At 52.7% G+C, this 18,639-nt stretch overlaps 1 protein-coding gene across 1 annotated transcript in view; it reads right to left on the bottom strand.

The window, feature by feature from the left end:
- Positions 1-14,465: 14,465 nt before the first annotated feature.
- Positions 14,466-18,639, bottom strand: part of RUSC1 (RUN and SH3 domain containing 1) — a 37,945-nt gene continuing 33,771 nt past the window's right edge. The window contains exon 12 of the mRNA XM_040333054.1: positions 14,466-14,865. Within this exon, the coding sequence (XP_040188988.1) occupies positions 14,697-14,865 (169 nt within the window). The 3' untranslated portion in view covers positions 14,466-14,696. The remainder of the gene's footprint in view (positions 14,866-18,639) is intronic.

Here is an 18,639-nt window from a genome sequence, read left to right as displayed (position 1 = left end):
TGTGTGGTCACCCCTTCCCGAGATCTCCTCCACCGAGTGTGTGTGATTACCCCTTCCCGAGAGATCCTCCACCGAGTGTGTGTAGTGACCCCTTCCCGAGAGATCCTTCACCGAGTGTGTGTGGTGTCCCCTTCCCGAGAGATCCTCCACCGAGTGTGTGTGGTGTCCCCTTCCCGAGAGATCCTCCACCGAGTGTGTGTGGTGCCCCTTTCCCGAGATCTCCTCCACCGAGTGTGTGTGGTGTCCCCTTCCCGAGATCTCCTCCACCGAGTGTGTGTGGTGACCCCTTCCCAAGATATCCTTCACCGAGTGTGTGTGGTGACCCCTTCCCGAGATCTCCTCCCCCGAGTGTGTGTGGTGACCCCTTCCCGAGAGATCCTCCACCGAGTGTGTGTGTGGTGTCCCCTTCCCGAGATCTCCTCCACCGAGTGTGTGTTGTGACCCCTTCCCGAGAGATCCTCCACCGAGTGTGTGTGGTGACCCCTTCCCAAGATCTCCACCGAGTGTGTGTGGTGACCCCTTCCCAAGAGATCCTTCACCAAGTGTGTGTGGTGACCCCTTCCCGAGATCTCCTTCACCAAGTGTGTGTGGTGACCCCTTCCCAAGAGATCCTTCACCAAGTGTGTGTGGTGATCCCTTCCCGAGATATGCTTCGCCAAGTGTGTGTGGTGACCCCTTCCCGAGAGATCCTTCACCAAGTGTGTGTGGTGACCCCTTCCTGAGATCTCCACCGAGTGTGTGTGGTGACCCCTTCCCAAGAGATCCTCCCCCGAGTGTGTGTGGTGACCCCTTCCCGAGAGATCCTTCACCGAGTGTGTGTGTGGTGACCCCTTCCCGAGATCGCCTCCACCGAGTGTGTGTGGTGACCCCATCCCGAGAGATCCTCCACCGAGTGTGTGTGGTGACCCCATCCCGAGAGATCCTCCACCGAGTGTGTGTGGTGACCCCTTCCCGAGATCTCCTCCACCGAGTGTGTGTGGTGACCCCTTCCCGAGAGATCCTCCACCGAGTGTGTGTGGTGACCCCTTCCCGAGAGATCCTCCACCGAGTGTGTGTGATGACCCCTTCCCGAGATCTCCTCCACCGAGTGTGTGTGGTGACCCCTTCCCGAAAGATCCTTCACCGTGTGTGTGTGTGGTGACCCCTTCCCGAGAGATCCTCCACCGAGTGTGTGTGGTGACCCCTTCCCGAGAGATCCTCCACCGAGTGTGTGTGGTGACCCCTTCCCGAGAGATCCTCCACCGAGTGTGTGTGATGACCCTTTCCCGAGATCTCCTCCACCGAGTGTGTGTGGTGACCCCTTCCCGAGAGATCCTTCACCGTGTGTGTGTGTGTGGTGACCCCTTCCCGAGAGATCCTCCACCGAGTGTGTGTAGTGACCCCTTCCCGAGAGATCCTTCACCGAGTGTGTGTGGTGTCCCCTTCCCGAGAGATCCTCCACCGAGTGTGTGTGGTGTCCCCTTCCCGAGATCTCCTCCACCGAGTGTGTGTGGTGACCCCTTCCCAAGATATCCTTCACCGAGTGTGTGTGGTGACCCCTTCCCGAGATCTCCTCCCCCGAGTGTGTGGTGACCCCTTCCCGAGAGATCCTCCACCGAGTGTGTGTGTGGTGTCCCCTTCCCGAGATCTCCTCCACCGAGTGTGTGTTGTGACCCCTTCCCGAGAGATCCTCCACCGAGTGTGTGTGGTGACCCCTTCCCAAGATCTCCACCGAGTGTGTGTGGTGACCCCTTCCCGAGAGATCCTTCACCGAGTGTGTGTGGTGACCCCCTTCCCGAGAGATCCTCCACCGAGTGTGTGTGGTGACCCCTTCCCAAGATCTCCACCGAGTGTGTGTGGTGACCCCTTCCCGAGAGATCCTTCACCGAGTGTGTGTGGTGTCCCCTTCCCGAGATCTCCTCCACCGAGTGTGTGTGGTGACCCCTTCCCGAGATCTCCTCCACCGAGTGTGTGTGGTGACCCCTTCCCGAGATCTCCTCCACCGAGTGTGTGTGGTGACCCCTTCCCGAGAGATCCTCCACCGAGTGTGTGTGATGACCCCTTCCCGAGATCTCCTCCACCGAGTGTGTGTGGTGACCCCTTCCCGAAAGATCCTTCACCGAGTGTGTGTGGTGTCCCCTTCCCGAGATCTCCTCCACCGAGTGTGTGTGGTGACCCCTTCCCGAGATCTCCTCCACCGAGTGTGTGTTGTGACCCCTTCCCGAGAGATCCTCCACCGAGTGTGTGTGGTGACCCCTTCCCAAGATCTCCACCGAGTGTGTGTGGTGACCCCTTCCCGAGAGATCCTTCACCGAGTGTGTGTGGTGACCCCCTTCCCGAGAGATCCTCCACCGAGTGTGTGTAGTGACCCCTTCCCGAGAGATCCTTCACCGAGTGTGTGTGGTGTCCCCTTCCCGAGAGATCCTTCACCAAGTGTGTGTGGTGACCCCTTCCCGAGATCTCCTCCCCCGAGTGTGTGTGGTGACCCCTTTCCGAGATCTCCTCCACCGAGTGTGTGTGGTGACCCCTTCCCGAGATCTCCTCCACCGAGTGTGTGTGGTGACCCCTTGCCGAGATCTCCACCGAGTGTGTGTGGTGACCCCTTGCCGAGATCTCCTCCACCGAGTGTGTGTGGTGTCCCCTTCCCGAGAGATCCTTCACCAAGTGTGTGTGGTGACCCCTTCCCGAGATCTCCTCCCCCGAGTGTGTGTGGTGACCCCTTCCCGAGATCTCCTCCACCGAGTGTGTGTGATGACCCCTTCCCGAGAGATCCTTCACCGAGTGTGTGTGGTGACCCCTTGCCGAGATCTCCACCGAGTGTGTGTGGTGACCCCTTGCCGAGATCTCCTCCACCGAGTGTGTGTGGTGACCCCTTCCCGAGAGATCCTCCACAGAGTGTGTGTGGTGACCCCTTCCCAAGATCTCCACAGAGTGTGTGTGGTGACCCCTTCCCAAGATCTCCACAGAGTGTGTGTGGTGACCCCCTTCCCATGATATCCTCCAACAAGTCTGTGTGATGTCTTCTTAGCAGGATTACCTCAATGTTTCCCCTTTCCCTGAATATCCTCCACCAAGAATGTGTAGCCTCCTTCCTGTGATTTTTTCTGCAAAGTGTTTGGTGTCTGCCCCTTCCTGCAGTGTTCTCCACGGAATGTTTGTGGTGCCCCTTTCCAAGAAATCCTCCACAGAGTGCATGGAGTGTTCTTTGCAGGATTACCTCAATGGTTCCCCCTGCCCTCAATATCCTCCACCAATCATATGTGGCCTCCTTCCTGTGATATCTTCCTCAAGGTGTTTGTGGTGTCTGCCCCCCTCCCGCAATGTCCTCCACTAAGTGTGTGTCGTGCCCCTTCCATAGATATTCTCTACCAAGTGTGTGTAATGCCCCTTTTACTGGGATATTTTCCCCAGAGTCTGTTTGTAGAGTCTTCTTCCTGGGGTATCCTCCACCACATGTCTGCCCCTCCAGGTGTCCCCTCTGGCCAGGGTATCACACCCCTGTGTGCTTGTAGGGCATCCGTTGGCTTGGCTCCTATAGATAATGGAGTGCTTCAGTCCTGTCCGGTTTGGCCTCCTTTACACTTCTGTTTCTAGAAATGATTTTCATGTTTTCAAACCCCAATGCTGTGAAATCTCGAGATTTTAGTAATTGGATGGAAGGGTTCAGATTGCGCGCTGTGTATGTCAGGGTCACACTTTTGAGATTGTTCAGAATCTTTTCTTTTTTTGCCCATTGAAGGACACAATCCAATACCGATAGGTTTCACTGCGGCCTACGGAGGGGTTTGACCACTACCAGCCACAATGACCCCTCCCCTACTCGGCATACTTCCGGTGCCCCTGGAGGATGGATGTGTTTTCTAATGCCCCGTACACACGATCGCATTTTCCTCAGAAAAACCTTGGAGTTTTTTTCTGACGGAATTCCGCTCAAGCTTGGCTTGCATACACACGGTCACACAAAAGTCCTCTGAACTATCGACCGTCAAGAACGCGGTGACGTACAACACTACGATGAGCCGAGAAAATGAAGTTCAATGTTTCCGAGCATGCGGCGAATGGTTTCTGAACATGCGTCGGAATTTTGCGCGTCGGAAGTGCTACAGACGATTGTAATTTCCAATAGGAATTTTTTCTGTCTGAAAAATTGAGAACCTGCTCTTAAACTTTTGCTGGCGGAAATTCCGACAGCAAAAGTCTGATGGAGCATAAACACGGTTGGAATTTCCGATGAAAAGCTCACTTCGGACTTTTGCTGTCAGAAATTCTGATCGTGTGTACGCAGCATTAGGATTAGTCCAACCATTTTCTTTTTCTTCGATTCTTCTTGAAGATTCCTCATTACATCACTGTCAGAGCTGGTCTGTATCGGGGATCGGTGTACCCTCGGCCCGGGACATTGGGGGTTAGACTGGCACTGGGTTGTGCATTTGGTGCTTTCCAGTCCCTATTCTGGTAAGAAGTTGGCCATGGATCACCTTTCACATTCAGAGCCGCTGCCGTTGCCTTTGTGCTTGCCATGTCTCCGAAGACTCTGACGTAGGCTGAGCACCGGGAGCTTCCTCGCTATTTCTTTTCCTGCTGAATGCCTCTGAATTGGCTGCTTTTGTCGGCTTTACTATGAAAGTGGGTAACTATTGAGGGACTGAGTGATGATATCATCTGCAGCGTGTTGGTATTGCGCTCTCTTTCCTACCACCGTCCCGCTACTACTTCTAATTTACAAAGGAGCTCCAATGTCTGGGCTGTTCTTATTGCCCATCTACAGTGACCTCTGGCCTTTAGACCCTCATTGGCTACCAACTGCATGTATGTGAGTGGAAAAAAACAAGATGCGCTACACATAATAAAATGTAAACATGTGTCCAAAAACAAATGAAATAAATCATCCGTGAATAATATGTGGAATATAAATGAACAGCAAATAATCAGGAAAAAATCCTTATTGGAAACAAAAAAAGTCCTTTCACCAGTGATTATGAAAAGAAAAGTGCCCCAGAGGAAGCGATTTGTCGCGAAACCAGGTCGGGCGGAACGTGCTTTCACATCGGTATCACCCCCCGTTGTCTGCATATTTTCCACACCATTTGATGGGCTGTTTGGTCTGCTTCCGGCCGGAGCTTTAACTTGATAAGCCTGTCAAACACTGCTAAATTGTAAGTGTGTTTTTGTTACTAACTTTTAAATAAAGTAATTCTTTACGGATTTACACTATTGTGGCCTCCTATGTTTTCTATGTGGTATGGTCACCGTATCCCCTAACACTGGAGTGCAACCGAGATCGTTGTCCTGATTGTCCTTCAAGCCTTGACTCTGCAGAGTTTAAAATCTTCATGCTACCTGGGGTCTTCTTTTAATTAAGAGACCACCGGGAATCTGGTAAGCAGATTCAAATACTCGTATGGTGGAGGTCTCTTCTTTTTGGATTGTCACTTACCAATATGGACTTTTCTTTTCATAATCACTGGTGAAAGGACTTTTTTTGTTTCCAATAAGGATTTTTTCCTGATTATTTGCTGTTCATTTATATTCCACATATTATTCACGGATGATTTATTTCATTTGTTTTTGGACACATGTTTACATTTTATTATATGTAGTGCATCTTGTTTTTTTCCATATGTTTTCACTGTTTGTATATATCCAGTAAGGTGCAGCTTCACTTTATCATATTTGATTGTCACTCAGTAGTAGTCACTTTTTATCACTTAATATATTAGCGCGGCTGCTTCCCCATTTTTTCCGCATGTATGTGAGTTCCTGACTCCTGGCCACGTATCCTGAGCTGCTTGCATCACAACAACATTATGAAATGTCTACCCAGACGCAGAGGAGACAGCGGGTGACCCAAGATAATGGTCTCCTAACAATTCTAGAGACTTTTACCTTCTGACGATGGTGATCTGCAAAATTATCATTTTTTTTTATGTTGAAGAGAGAGCTTTTGAAGTATGATGGACAAACACATCCATGGGTGAGAGGAGAAGATGGCTCAGTGGTAAGTACTCTGCCTGTGGATCGCAGAGTTGTGAGTTTGAATCCCCAAGTCCTCATCTCCTGGTGATTCCAAATAGTTCTCGCTGGCTTGTGACCTAGAGGGCCTGCCGTGGTTTAGAATGTAAAGGAACCACAGTAAAAAGTTTGTGGAAGGAGCTGACACTTCTCTTGTTCCCCCCGAGAAGTGTCATTATATTGAATACGCTAATACTGCTCAAAGGAAAGACCTCCCGTAACACAACACTGGTGACACTCACATCTACTCCAGGTGGGTGCATTGCATCACCCACAACTTTCTGTGGTGTCACCATCAATACCAGACAGCACTGCGGGGACATCGGAGGTGAGATGACTTGTCCAGAGTCATCAGGAGACCACTACAGGGATTCGAACTCTCGGCCCCATCGTACCATCAACACACATTGTGAGCTATTAGTCCTCTGAGCCATCTCCTCCTCACACCTAGTAATGTTCTCGTCCTCCTATTTCTCCAGGACAGGGATTGGAATTACAAAGAGGTAAAGAAGGGGGTTCGAACCCACAGCACCTGATCCCCATCCAGCACACTTACCACCAAGCCAAACGCTCCTTACGTACCACTCAATGCTCGTCCTCCTATTTCTCTAGGACAGGGATTGGAATTACAAAGAGGTAAAGAAGGGGTTCGAACCCACAGCACCCGATCCTCATCCAGCACCCTTACCACCAAGCCAAACGCTCCTTACCACTCTATGCTCGTCCTATTTCTCCAGGACAGGGATTTGAACTCTCAGCCCCATCGGACCATCAACACACATTGTGAGCTATTAGTCCTCTGAGCCATCTCCTCCTCACACCTAGTAATGTTCTCGTCCTCCTATTTCTCCAGGACAGGGATTGGAATTACAAAGAGGTAAAGAAGGGGTTCGATCCCACAGCACCTGATCCTCATCCAGCACCCTTACCACCAAGCCAAACGCTCCATTCATACATCTCTATGCTCGTCCTCCTATTTCTCCAGGACAGGGATTGGAATTACAAAGACGTAAAGGACGGGTTCGAACCCACAGCACCTGATTCCCATCCAGCACACTTACCACCAAGCCAAACGCTCCATACATACATCTCTATGCTCGTCCTCCTATTTCTCTAGGACAGGGATTGGAATTACAAAGAGGTAAAGAAGGGGTTCGAACCCACAGCACCTTATCCTCATCCAGCACCCTTACCACCAAGCCAAACACTCCATACATACATCTCTATGCTCGTCCTCCTATTTCTCCAGGACAGGGATTGGAATTACAAAGAGGTAAAGAAGGGGTTCGAACCCACAGCACCTTATCCCTATCCAGCACCCTTACCACCAAGCCAAACGCTCCATACATACCTCTCTATGCTCGTCCTCCTATTTCTCCAGTTCTTCATGACACAGATTGGAGGAGTTATAAAGCGAAAGTCTTGAGCTCACATTCACCTTCCTATCTTTCTGCGCACTTACCTCTCAGTGATTTGCCCATCCCTTTATTTCTCCAGGACAAGGCCTGGCCGACCTTTAAAGCAGTAAAGGAAGGGATTGAACTCACAGGACCTTAGTCGTTATCCAGAGCACTTACCTCCCAGCCATCTCCACTATTGGTTAGCTTATCCCAATTCTCCAGAATCATGGATTGATGGAATTATAAAGCTTGGATGAAACACACTGTACCTTCCCACTCGGTATCCAGAGTACTTACCTCCCATCTTCTCCTTACAAAGTATTGAGTGTTTGTACTATTTCTCCGGGATAAGGACTGGGGGATTATAACGTAGTAATGGAATGGTTTGAACTCCCAAAATTCTGCACTCTATCCCATTAACTTAGCTCTCAGCCATCTCCTCCATTGGATGTAGCACCAATCACTCTCTTAGTTCTGAATCTCTCCAATGCGCGATGTAAAACAAGCAATAATGGGGATCGAACCCGTGACTAGAACTCACCAACCTCCTCTATTAACCTGCTGAGCCACCTCTGACATGGAAAAAATGAAATTCCGTTAAGTTGATGGGGTCACAGGTCAGGGCAGGAATCTTCTCTGTAATTCAGCTCTGATCTTTATCAGGAAGAAAATAATTCACAGATGGATCCTCCGCCATATATTTGATTGGAATGTATTTGGTAATGAGGTCAGGACGTCGGCGTGTGATTGGTGGATGATGGGTGACGTAGGAGAGGTGTACGGAGAGATCTTTGTGTCTGTAGAGCAGTGTTTCTCAACTCCAGTCCTCAAGGCGCCCCAACAGGTCATGTTTTCAGGATTTCCTTTAGATGAAACGGCTGTGGTAATTACTAAGGCAGTGAAACTGATCAAATCACCTGTGCAAAATAATGGAAAGCCTGAAAACCTGACCTGTTGGTGCGCCTCGAGGACTGGAGTTGAAAAACACTGCTGTAGAGGACCATCTCTCAGTATGGAGAGGAGTTGTGATTGGAGGAGATGGCGCCCCCGGGTGTCGGGCTGGGTGATGTGTTGTACGTTCATAGGACTCTATTATAAAAGGAATGGTCTTTCTCAGGGCGGCTTGTTCTTCGGTTATCCTTTCTTTATAGCGGGGATAAGATCTCCATGTCTCCTATAGCAGGAAACAGAAGGAAGGTTTGTGCCGGGTTCTCAGTTGCTAAGATCTCGTTCCAGGGTCGAGAATTCGGGTGTAATAATTGGCACCTTCTCAGCACCCTCTGCACTTAACTCCCAGCCACCTCCACCTCTCCAAATACCATGTGTCCTCTTATTTCTCCACGACCAAAAATAGTGGAATTCTAAAGAGGCAACAAAGTGGCTTGAACTCATGACGCCAGGGCAGCAGCTTGAGCACTTACCACAAAGCCAACGTCAACATAGTCATCCTCCTATTTCTCCAGAACAAGGACTGGTGGAAGTATAATGAGAAAACGGAAGGATTTGAACTCATAGAGCCCGACCACCAACCAGACTTACCTCAATGTTGTCTCCTTATGGTGGGCAGAGAGATCATCCTCCTATTCCTCCAGGACAAAGACTGGTGGAAGTATAATGAGAAAAATTAAGGATTTGAACTCATAGAGCCCGACCACCAACCAGACTTACCTCAATGTCGTCTCCTTATGGTGGGCAGAGAGCTCATCCTCCTATTCCTCCAGGACAAAGACTGGTGGAATTCTAAAGAGGGAAAGAAAAGGATTGAACTCTGAGATAGTGGCCACCATCCGGCACACTTACCTCCAGGCCATCCACTGCCATATCTTGAGGCCTATTTGTTTTGCTATTTCTGGTGGAGATACAAAGTGCTGAAACTTTCTCAACTCTTGCCTCTCAGCTGCTTATATTGGGGGGTTTGCTCTTTCACCTTTTCCTCCGTGACAAGGACTGGCAGAATTTTATAGCAATAGTTCGAACCCATGAAACGTTCTCAACATGCACCGCACTTACCTCTGAGCCAGGCTGCTGGGTGTTCACCCTCTTATCTCTCCACAACACTAATTGGTGAACTTCCAAAGTGGTAAGTTATTGGTGCAAGCTCACCATACCTTCTCACTTACCTCACATAGTATTGTATGTATTGTTCTCCTATTTCTCCAGGACGAGGATTGGTGGAAATATAAAGAAATGGTTAGAACTCACAGCACCATCCGCCGATCCTCAATAAAAGGGATTGAATCCATGAATAGAAATCACCAGCTGCAGGAATCTTCTTCTCTGTAATTCAGATCTCATCTTCATTAGCAAGAAAATAATTCACAAATGTATCCCCCGCCATCTATTTGATGGGAATGTATTTTGTAATGACGTCAGGAAGTCGGCGTGTGATTGGTGGATGGTGTTTGATGGAGGAGAGGTGTGCAGAGAGATCTTCGGGTCTGTGGAGAATCATCTTTCCATATGGAGATGAGTTGTGATTGGAGGAGATAGCGCCCCCGGGTGTCGGGACGGGTGATGTGTTGTACACTCATAGGACTTTTTTTATAAAAGGAATGGCATTTCTCAGGCGCCTTGCCCGTTCTTCAGTTCTCCTCCCTTTATAGCAGGGATAAGATTTCCACGTCTCCCTTAGCAGGAAACAGAAGGAAGGTTTGTGCCGGGTTCTCCAGATAAATGCACATATTGGCCAGCACACCACGGATCACCAAATGCCACCCGAAGCTTTTATATCTCAGGAAGGGGTCACCACACACACTCGTGGAGGATATGTCAAGAAGGGGTCACCACACACACTCGGTGGAGGAGATCTCGGGAAGGGGTCACCACACACACTCGTGGAGGATATCTCAGGAAGGGGTCACCACACACACTCGGTGGAGGAGATCTCGGGAAGGGGTCACCACACACACTTGGTGGGGGAGATCTCGGGAAGGGGTCACCACACACACTCGGTGGAGGAGATCATGGGAAGGGGGTACTGGTATCTCGGGAAGGGGTCACCACACAAGGATATCATGGGAAGGGGTCACCACAAACACTCAGTGGAGGAAATCATGGAAAAGGAGTACCGATATCTCTGGAAGGGCTCATCACACACACGGTGAAGGATCTCTCAGGAAGGGGACACCACACACACACTCAGACAGTCTTTTATTCTATTAGTTCTGGATCACACCAACACTCAAAAACAGCAATAAGGGGGTTTGAACCTGTGACTATGAATACCCTTTAATCTGCTAAGCCACCATTGATGAGTTTGTATATTTCTTAAAAAAAAAATAGAAACATATAATGATGTCAAGGCGATAAGGTCAGAGGTGACCCCAGGTATCTTCTCCGTCGTTTAGCTCTGGTCTTCATCAGGAACAAAGTAATTCACAGATGAACCCCCATCTATATATTTGATGGGAATTTGTGTGGTGCGGTGCCCCCTTCCCAGGACATCCTCCACGAGTGTGTGTGGTGACCCCTTCCTGAGATATTTTCCACCAAGTGTGTGTGGTGCCCCCTTCTTGACATATCCTCCACGAGTGTGTGTGGTGCCCCCTTCCCAAGATCTCCACAAAGTGTGTGTCGTGCCCCCTTCTTGACATATCCTCAACCAAGTGTGTGTGGTGCCCCATTCCCGAGATATCCTCCACAAATATGTGTGGTGCCCCTTTCTCGAGATCTCCACCGAGTGTGTGTGGGGCCCCTTCCCAAGATATCCACTGAGTGTGTGTGTGGTGCCCGCTTCCGGAGATCTCCACTGAGTGTGTGTGTGGTGACCCCTTCCCGAGAGATCCTCCACCGAGTGTGTGTGGTGCCCCCTTCCCGAGAGATCCTCCACCGAGTGTGTGTGGTGCCCCCTACCCAAGAGATCTTCCACCGAGTGTGTGTGGTGACCCCTTCCCGAGAGATCCTCCACCGAGCGTGTGTGGTGTCCCCTTCCCGAGATCTCCTCCACCGAGTGTGTGTGGTGACCCTTTCCCGAGAGATCCTTCACCAAGTGTGTGTGGTGACCCCTTCCCGAGATCTCCTCCACCGAGTGTGTGTGGTGACCCCTTCCCGAGATATCCTTCACCAAGTGTGTGTGGTGTCCCCTTCCCGAGAGATCCTTCACCGAGTGTGTGTGGTGACCCCTTCCCGAGATCTCCTCCACAGAGTGTGTGTAGGGGAGATGATATAGCTGGCTGGAGGGTCATGTGGAGTTCACTTATTACCTTCTGAGGGTTTTGTGGATAGAAAACATGCAGCCTCTAAACAGAACCAGTAATGGACTCGTGCAAAGATCTGAATATTCAATCTAAAATGATTATAAACGTGTTTATTACTTGTATTTGTCCCTTGAGGTTGTCTTTTCAGCTGGAGAGTCAGGGAGGTGAGGGATCATCTGACATGAGTTCCTGTCTCCCACGGGATCATCTGGCACAAGCTCCTGCCTCGCGCGGGATCATCTGACATGACTTCCTGCCTCCCGCGGGATGATCTGACATGACTTCCTGCCTCCCGTGGGATCATCTGACATGACTTCCTGCCTCCCGCGGGATGATCTGACATGAGTTCCTGTCTCCCGCAGGATCATCTGATATGAGTTCTCGCCTCCCACAGGATCATCTGACATGTCTTCCTGTCTCCCACGGGATCATCTGACACGAGTTCCCGCCTCCTGCGGGATCATCTGACATGACTTCCTGCCTCCCGCAGGATCATCTGACATGAGTTCCCACCTCCCACGGGATTATCTGACACGAGTTCCCGCCTCCCGCGGGATCATCTGACACGAGTTCCCGCCTCCCGCGGGATCATCTGACATGACTTCCTGCCTCCCGCGGGATGATCTGACATGACTTCCTGTCTCTCGTGGGATCATCTGACATGAGTTCCCGCCTCCCACGGGATCAACTGACATGACTTCCTGTCTCCCGCTGGATCATCTGACATGAGTTCCCGCCTCCCACGAGATCATCTGACATAAGTTCCTGCCTCCCGCGGGATCATTTCTGACATGACTTCCTGCCTCCCGTGGGATCAGCTGACACAAGCTCCTGCCTCCCACGGGATCATCTGACATGAGTTCCCGCCTCCCACGAGATCATCTGACACAAGTTCCCGCCTCCCGTGGGATCATCTGACATGACTTCCTGCCTCCCGCGGGATGATCTGACATGACTTCCTGCCTCCCGCGGGATGATCTGACATGACTTCCTGTCTCTCGTGGGATCATCTGACATGAGTTCCCGCCTCCCACGGGATCAACTGACATGACTTCCTGTCTCCCGCTGGATCATCTGACATGAGTTCCCGCCTCCCACGAGATCATCTGACATAAGTTCCTGCCTCCCGCGGGATCATCTGACATGACTTCCTGCCTCCCGTGGGATCAGCTGACACAAGCTCCTGCCTCCCACGGGATCATCTGACATGAGTTCCCGCCTCCCACGAGATCATCTGACACAAGTTCCCGCCTCCCGCGGGATCATCCGACATGACTTCCTGCCTCCCGCGGGATCATCTGACATGACTTCCTGTCTCCCGCATTCTAAATAACAACACAAATCGCAGAGTTCAGTAATAATTTAGGGAAATAAATTACATTTGGAGACTCGGATATTGTGCGAGGCTGAAGAGACGTGAGGTAAGTATATGACGGATCAGGTAAAATGCTTTTTTATACTATAAAGTCTATATTTTTCTTTATATATATAAACTGCTTTTATATTCCTTGCTCAATATGGCCGCTGGTAGCACCCCCTCCCATCGAGTGAAGAATGTAACTACAACATGGCGCCTCCAACCAGGACTATGTCCGAATTGTAGCCCACCTATAAACCCCGCCCCCACGTATCCGGAACCAATAAGAGAGTATCATCAATCCGAGGACAGTCTCTCTGTGATCTTTTCTCCTGCAGTCCAATCAGGACAGGGGGCAGATACTCATTAGACGATTGGTCTGTTCCAAAACAAGTACAGGGCAACCAAGGGGCAAATACATGAGTGACAACTCATAGGGCCCCTGGGCAATAGGAGATTATGGGGCCACACAGTACATACACACCATGAGAAGGTACTGGAGAGGTGGGGCAGCGATAATTTGGGGATTTTTAGACCAAAAGGATGTCGGGAAGGGACATTTTAGGGACAGATGTAAAAAAAACACAGATTTTTACATACCGTCCCTGGTTTTACTGAGGCTGGCAACCCTGATGGGGCCCCCTAGTGGCATGGGGCCCTCGGGCAGTGCCCCGAATGCCAAGTCAACCCCTGGTTAAGAGGTATCTTGATGTAGCACGGTCTTACCCCGAAGGGTCCCGACTCGCGCTTGGGCCAATTTTAGACAGGATCCAATTAACCTACCTACATCCATAGGTGTGCACCCCAAAGCTCAAACTCACTACCGATCACTCACGATCTTCATTAAGAAAGGGAAGGGGCCAGTAAACGACATATTTACCGACCCCTTCCCCCACTCATTCTAAAAACCTCCCCACAGCACCAGCCGGCGGGAGAGGAGGGAAGCCGGAGGCGCTGTAGGTAGAAGGGGAGGAGCCAGGGCAGTATGGGGAATTTGTGGGTGTGCCTGGGCTCACCTGGCACACGCCTACATCTCTGATATAAAGCCTAGATGGCATTATTCCTCCATGAGGCCGCCATCCTCGGTCACATTCCACCACGCCGGAGACACTCGTATTTCTCAAGCACCTTTTATTGACTCCAGACATTTTCCATATGTGATACATACAATACAGAGGTCACCTTCTAGAGAATGACATCATAGAACATTCTGGCCACCAATGGGAGGACAACGTGTCACACATCATAATTACTGTAATACGTCCCGTGAGGTCCAAGCGTCTCGTACTGAAGCGTCTCCGTAGTGAAGCGTCTCTCTGGAGCCGAGAGCTCTTTATACATCCCCCGGGGGAGGGGCACTTCCATGCCCTCGTTCTCCAGAGACATCGTCAGGAGGAGGATTCCCAGAGGCCGTGTGTGGCTGAAGAGCTTGCACTTATAATGTGGATTACTATAGTGCTAGAAGGATATTGAGGCATTGGCAAGGGTGGGGGGGGGGGGGGGAAGGGGCACTTCCATGCCCTCGTTCTCCAGAGACATCGTCAGGAGGAGGATTCCCAGAGGCCGTGTGTGGCTGAAGAGCTTGCACTTATAATGTGGAGTACTATAGTGCTAGAAGGATATTGAGGCATTGGCAAGGGGTGGGGGGGGGGATACGAGGTGCAAAATACTGTGGAAGGGACTCGGGATAAAGAGACAATCGGGGGGTGTTCCATGTTCTCCCCCCCCCCCCCCACTCGGAAGAAGAGCCAATCACAGGATGAGGGAGGTGTACCCCACCGGCACCAGACCCGTATCGCTCCCTCGCCTGCAGCGGATCCAGTCTTCATCCATCGTGCCGAGTAACTGCAGGACGTCTCCTTTCCTAAAGCTCAGCTGAGCTTCACCGGAGGCGGCGTGATCGCACAGAGCGCGGAGGGACCTGCGGGTAGAAAGGTCAGACTCATGACTCCGCCCAGGTATGACATCACCCTATTACCTCATCAGAACTCCACCCAGTAGGCAGGACCAGCCTTCCTCACCCCCTTTTTACCCCAGAGGAACCCTTGAAATAATGTTTAGGTCCCGGGGAACCAATTCATTGAGGGCCGGGGGTAAAAATGCCTCTTAGGGCTCCTTCACTCTTGTGGCATTGGATGCGGCCAATCTAAGCTCCTCCCTTACAGTCCTGCTCACACAAATATCCTCCATGTCCCTTTCTTGGTGCTTCGAAGCCTCCATAGAAGTCTATGACAACGCTTGCTAACGGCACCTGCAGCATTCGAGGAGCAAATCAACACTCCGAGGACATTCCCCCAATCTTCATTAAAGCTTCAAAAACACATCAAGAAAGCATCGGGAGATTTACACTGGAGACCGGTGAGAAGAATGGGACCGTCAATCAGCCAAGGGACCCTGGGTGGGAATGGATGGGGGAGAATGGCCGGGTGAGGATGGCGGTGAGAATGGCGGTGGGAATGACAGGTGAGAAGAATGGGACCGTCAGTCAGCCAAGGAACCCCGGGTAGGAATGGTGGGGGAGAATGGCCGGAGGAGAATGGTGGGTAAGAATGGCGGTGGGAATGGATGGGGGGGAATGGCGGGTGGGAATGACGGGTGAGAATGGCCGGAGGAGAATGGCGGTGGGAATGGATGGGGGAGAATGGCGGTGGGAATGGATGGGGGAGAATGGCCGGGGCAGAATGGATGGGGGAGAATGGCGGTGGGAATGGATGGGGGAGAATGGCGGTGGGAATGGATGGGGGAGAATGGCGGTGGGAATGGATGGGGGAGAATGGCGGTGGGAATGGATGGGGGAGAATGGCGTGGGAATGGATGGGGGAGAATGGCGGTGAGAATGGCGGGTGGGAATGGATGGGGGAGAATGGCCGGGTGGGAATGGATGGGGGAGAATGGCCGGGGCAGAATGGCGGTGAGAATGACGGGTGGGAATGGCCGGGTGAGAATGGATGGGGGAGAATGATGGGTGAGAATGGCGGGTGGGAATGGATGGGGGAGAATGGATGGGGGAGAATGGATGGGGGAGAATGGATGGGGGAGAATGGCGGTGGGAATGGATGGGGGAGAATGGCGGTGGGAATGGCGGGTGGGAATAGATGGGGGAGAATGGATGGGGGAGAATGGCGGGTGAGAATGGCGGTGGGAATGGATGGGGGAGAATGGCGGTGAGAATGGCGGGTGGGAATAGATGGGGGAGAATGACGGGTGGGAATGGATGGGGGAGAATGGCGGGTGGGAATGGATGGGGGAAACTGGCGGTGAGAATGGCGGGTGGGAATGGATGGGGGAGAATGGATGGGGGAGAATGGCCGGAGGAGAATGGATGGGGGAGAATGGCGGTGAGAATGGCGGGTGGGAATAGATGGGGGAGAATGGATGGGGGAGAATGGCGGGTGAGAATGGCGGTGGGAATGGATGGGGGAGAATGGCGGTGAGAATGGCGGGTGGGAATAGATGGGGGAGAATGACGGGTGGGAATGGATGGGGGAAACTGGCGGTGAGAATGGCGGGTGGGAATGGATGGGGGAGAATGGATGGGGGAGAATGGCGGTGGGAATGGCGGGTGGGAATGGATGGGGGAGAATGGCGTTGGGAATGGATGGGGGAGAATGGCGGTGGGAATGGCGGGTGGGAATGGATGGGGGAGAATGGATGGGGGAGAATGGCGGGTGAGAATGGCGGTGGGAATGGATGGGGGAGAATGGCGGTGAGAATGGCGGGTGGGAATGGATGGGGGAGAATGGCGGTGAGAATGGATGGGGGAGAATGACGGGTGGGAATGGATGGGGGAGAATGGCGGGTGGGAATGGATGGGGGAGAATGGATGGGGGAGAATGGCCGGAGGAGAATGGATGGGGGAGAATGGCGGTGAGAATGGCGGGTGGGAATAGATGGGGGAGAATGGCGGGTGAGAATGGCGGTGGGAATGGATGGGGGAGAATGACGGGTGGGAATGGATGGGGGAAACTGGCGGTGAGAATGGCGGGTGGGAATGGATGGGGGAGAATGGATGGGGGAGAATGGCCGGAGGAGAATGGATGGGGGAGAATGGCGGTGGGAATGGCGGGTGGGAATGGATGGGGGAGAATGGCGTTGGGAATGGATGGGGGAGAATGGCGGTGGGAATGGCGGGTGGGAATGGATGGGGGAGAATGGCCGGGGGAGAATGGCGGTGGGAATGATGGGGGAGAATGGCCGGGGGAGAATGGCGGGTGAGAATGGCGGTAGGAATGACGGGTGGGAATGGCCGGAGGAGAATGGCCGGGGGAGAATGGCCGGAGGAGAATGGTGGGTAAGAATGGCGGTGGGAATGATGGGGGAGAATGGCCGGGGGAGAATGACGGGTGAGAATGGCGGTAGGAATGACGGGTGGGAATGGCCGGAGGAGAATGGCGGTGGGAATGGCCGGGTGGGAATGGATGGAGGAGAATGGCGGTGGGAATGGATGGGGGAGAATGGCGGTGGGACTGACGGGTGGGAATGGCGGTAGGAATGGCCGGGTGGGAATGACGGGGGAGAATGGCCGGGTGGGAATGGATGGGGGAGAATGGCGGTGAGAATGGCGGGTGGGAATGGTGGGTGGGAATGGCCGGGTGGGAATGGCGGGTGGGAATGGCGGGTGGGAATGACGGGGGAGAATGGCGGTGGGAATGATGGGGGAGAATGGCGGGTGGGAATGGCCGGGTGAGAATGACGGGTGGGAATGGCGGGGAGAATGACGGGTGGGAATGGATGGGGGAGAATGGCGGGTGGGAATGGAGGGTGAGAATGGCGGGTGGGAATGGCGGGGGAGAATGGCGGTAGGAATGGCGGGTGGGAATGGCGGGTGGGAATGGATGGGGGAGAATGGCGGGTGGGAATGGCGGGTGAGAATGACGGGGGAGAATGGCGGGTGGGAATGGCCGGGTGAGAATGACGGATGGGAATGGCGGGGAGAATGACGGGTGGGAATGGATGGGGGAGAATGACGGGTGGGAATGGCGGGGAGAATGACGGGTGGGAATGGATGGGGGAGAATGGCGGGTGGGAATGGAGGGTGAGAATGGCGGGTGGGAATGGCGGGGGAGAATGGCGGTAGGAATGGCGGGTGGGAATGGCGGGTGGGAATGGATGGGGGAGAATGGCGGGTGGGAATGGCGGGTGAGAATGACGGGGGAGAATGGCGGGTGGGAATGGCCGGGTGAGAATGACGGATGGGAATGGCGGGGAGAATGACGGGTGGGAATGGATGGGGGAGAATGGCGGGTGGGAATGGCGGGGAGAATGACGGGTGGGAATGGATGGGGGAGAATGGCGGGTGGGAATGGAGGGTGAGAATGGCGGGTGGGAATGGAGGGTGAGAATGGCGGGTGGGAATGGCGGGTGGGAATGGCGGTGGGAATGGATGGGGGATAATGGCCGGGTGAGAATGGCGGTAGGAATGGCGGGTGGGAATGGCGGGTGGGAATGGATGGGGGAGAATGGCGGTGGGAATGGCGGGTGGGAATGGCGGGTGGGAATGGCGGGTGAGAATGACGGGGGAGAATGGCGGGTGGGAATGGCCGGGTGAGAATGACGGATGGGAATGGCGGGGAGAATGACGGGTGGGAATGGATGGGGGAGAATGACGGGTGGGAATGGCGGGGAGAATGACGGGTGGGAATGGATGGGGGAGAATGGCGGGTGGGAATGGAGGGTGAGAATGGCGGGTGGGAAT

The sequence above is a fragment of the Rana temporaria genome, chromosome 13 (assembly GCF_905171775.1).
Source record: "Rana temporaria chromosome 13, aRanTem1.1, whole genome shotgun sequence".
Taxonomy (NCBI): Eukaryota; Metazoa; Chordata; class Amphibia; order Anura; family Ranidae; genus Rana; species Rana temporaria.
Note: the sequence above shows the minus strand (reverse complement) of the source record. Positions and strands in the feature narration are given on the sequence as shown.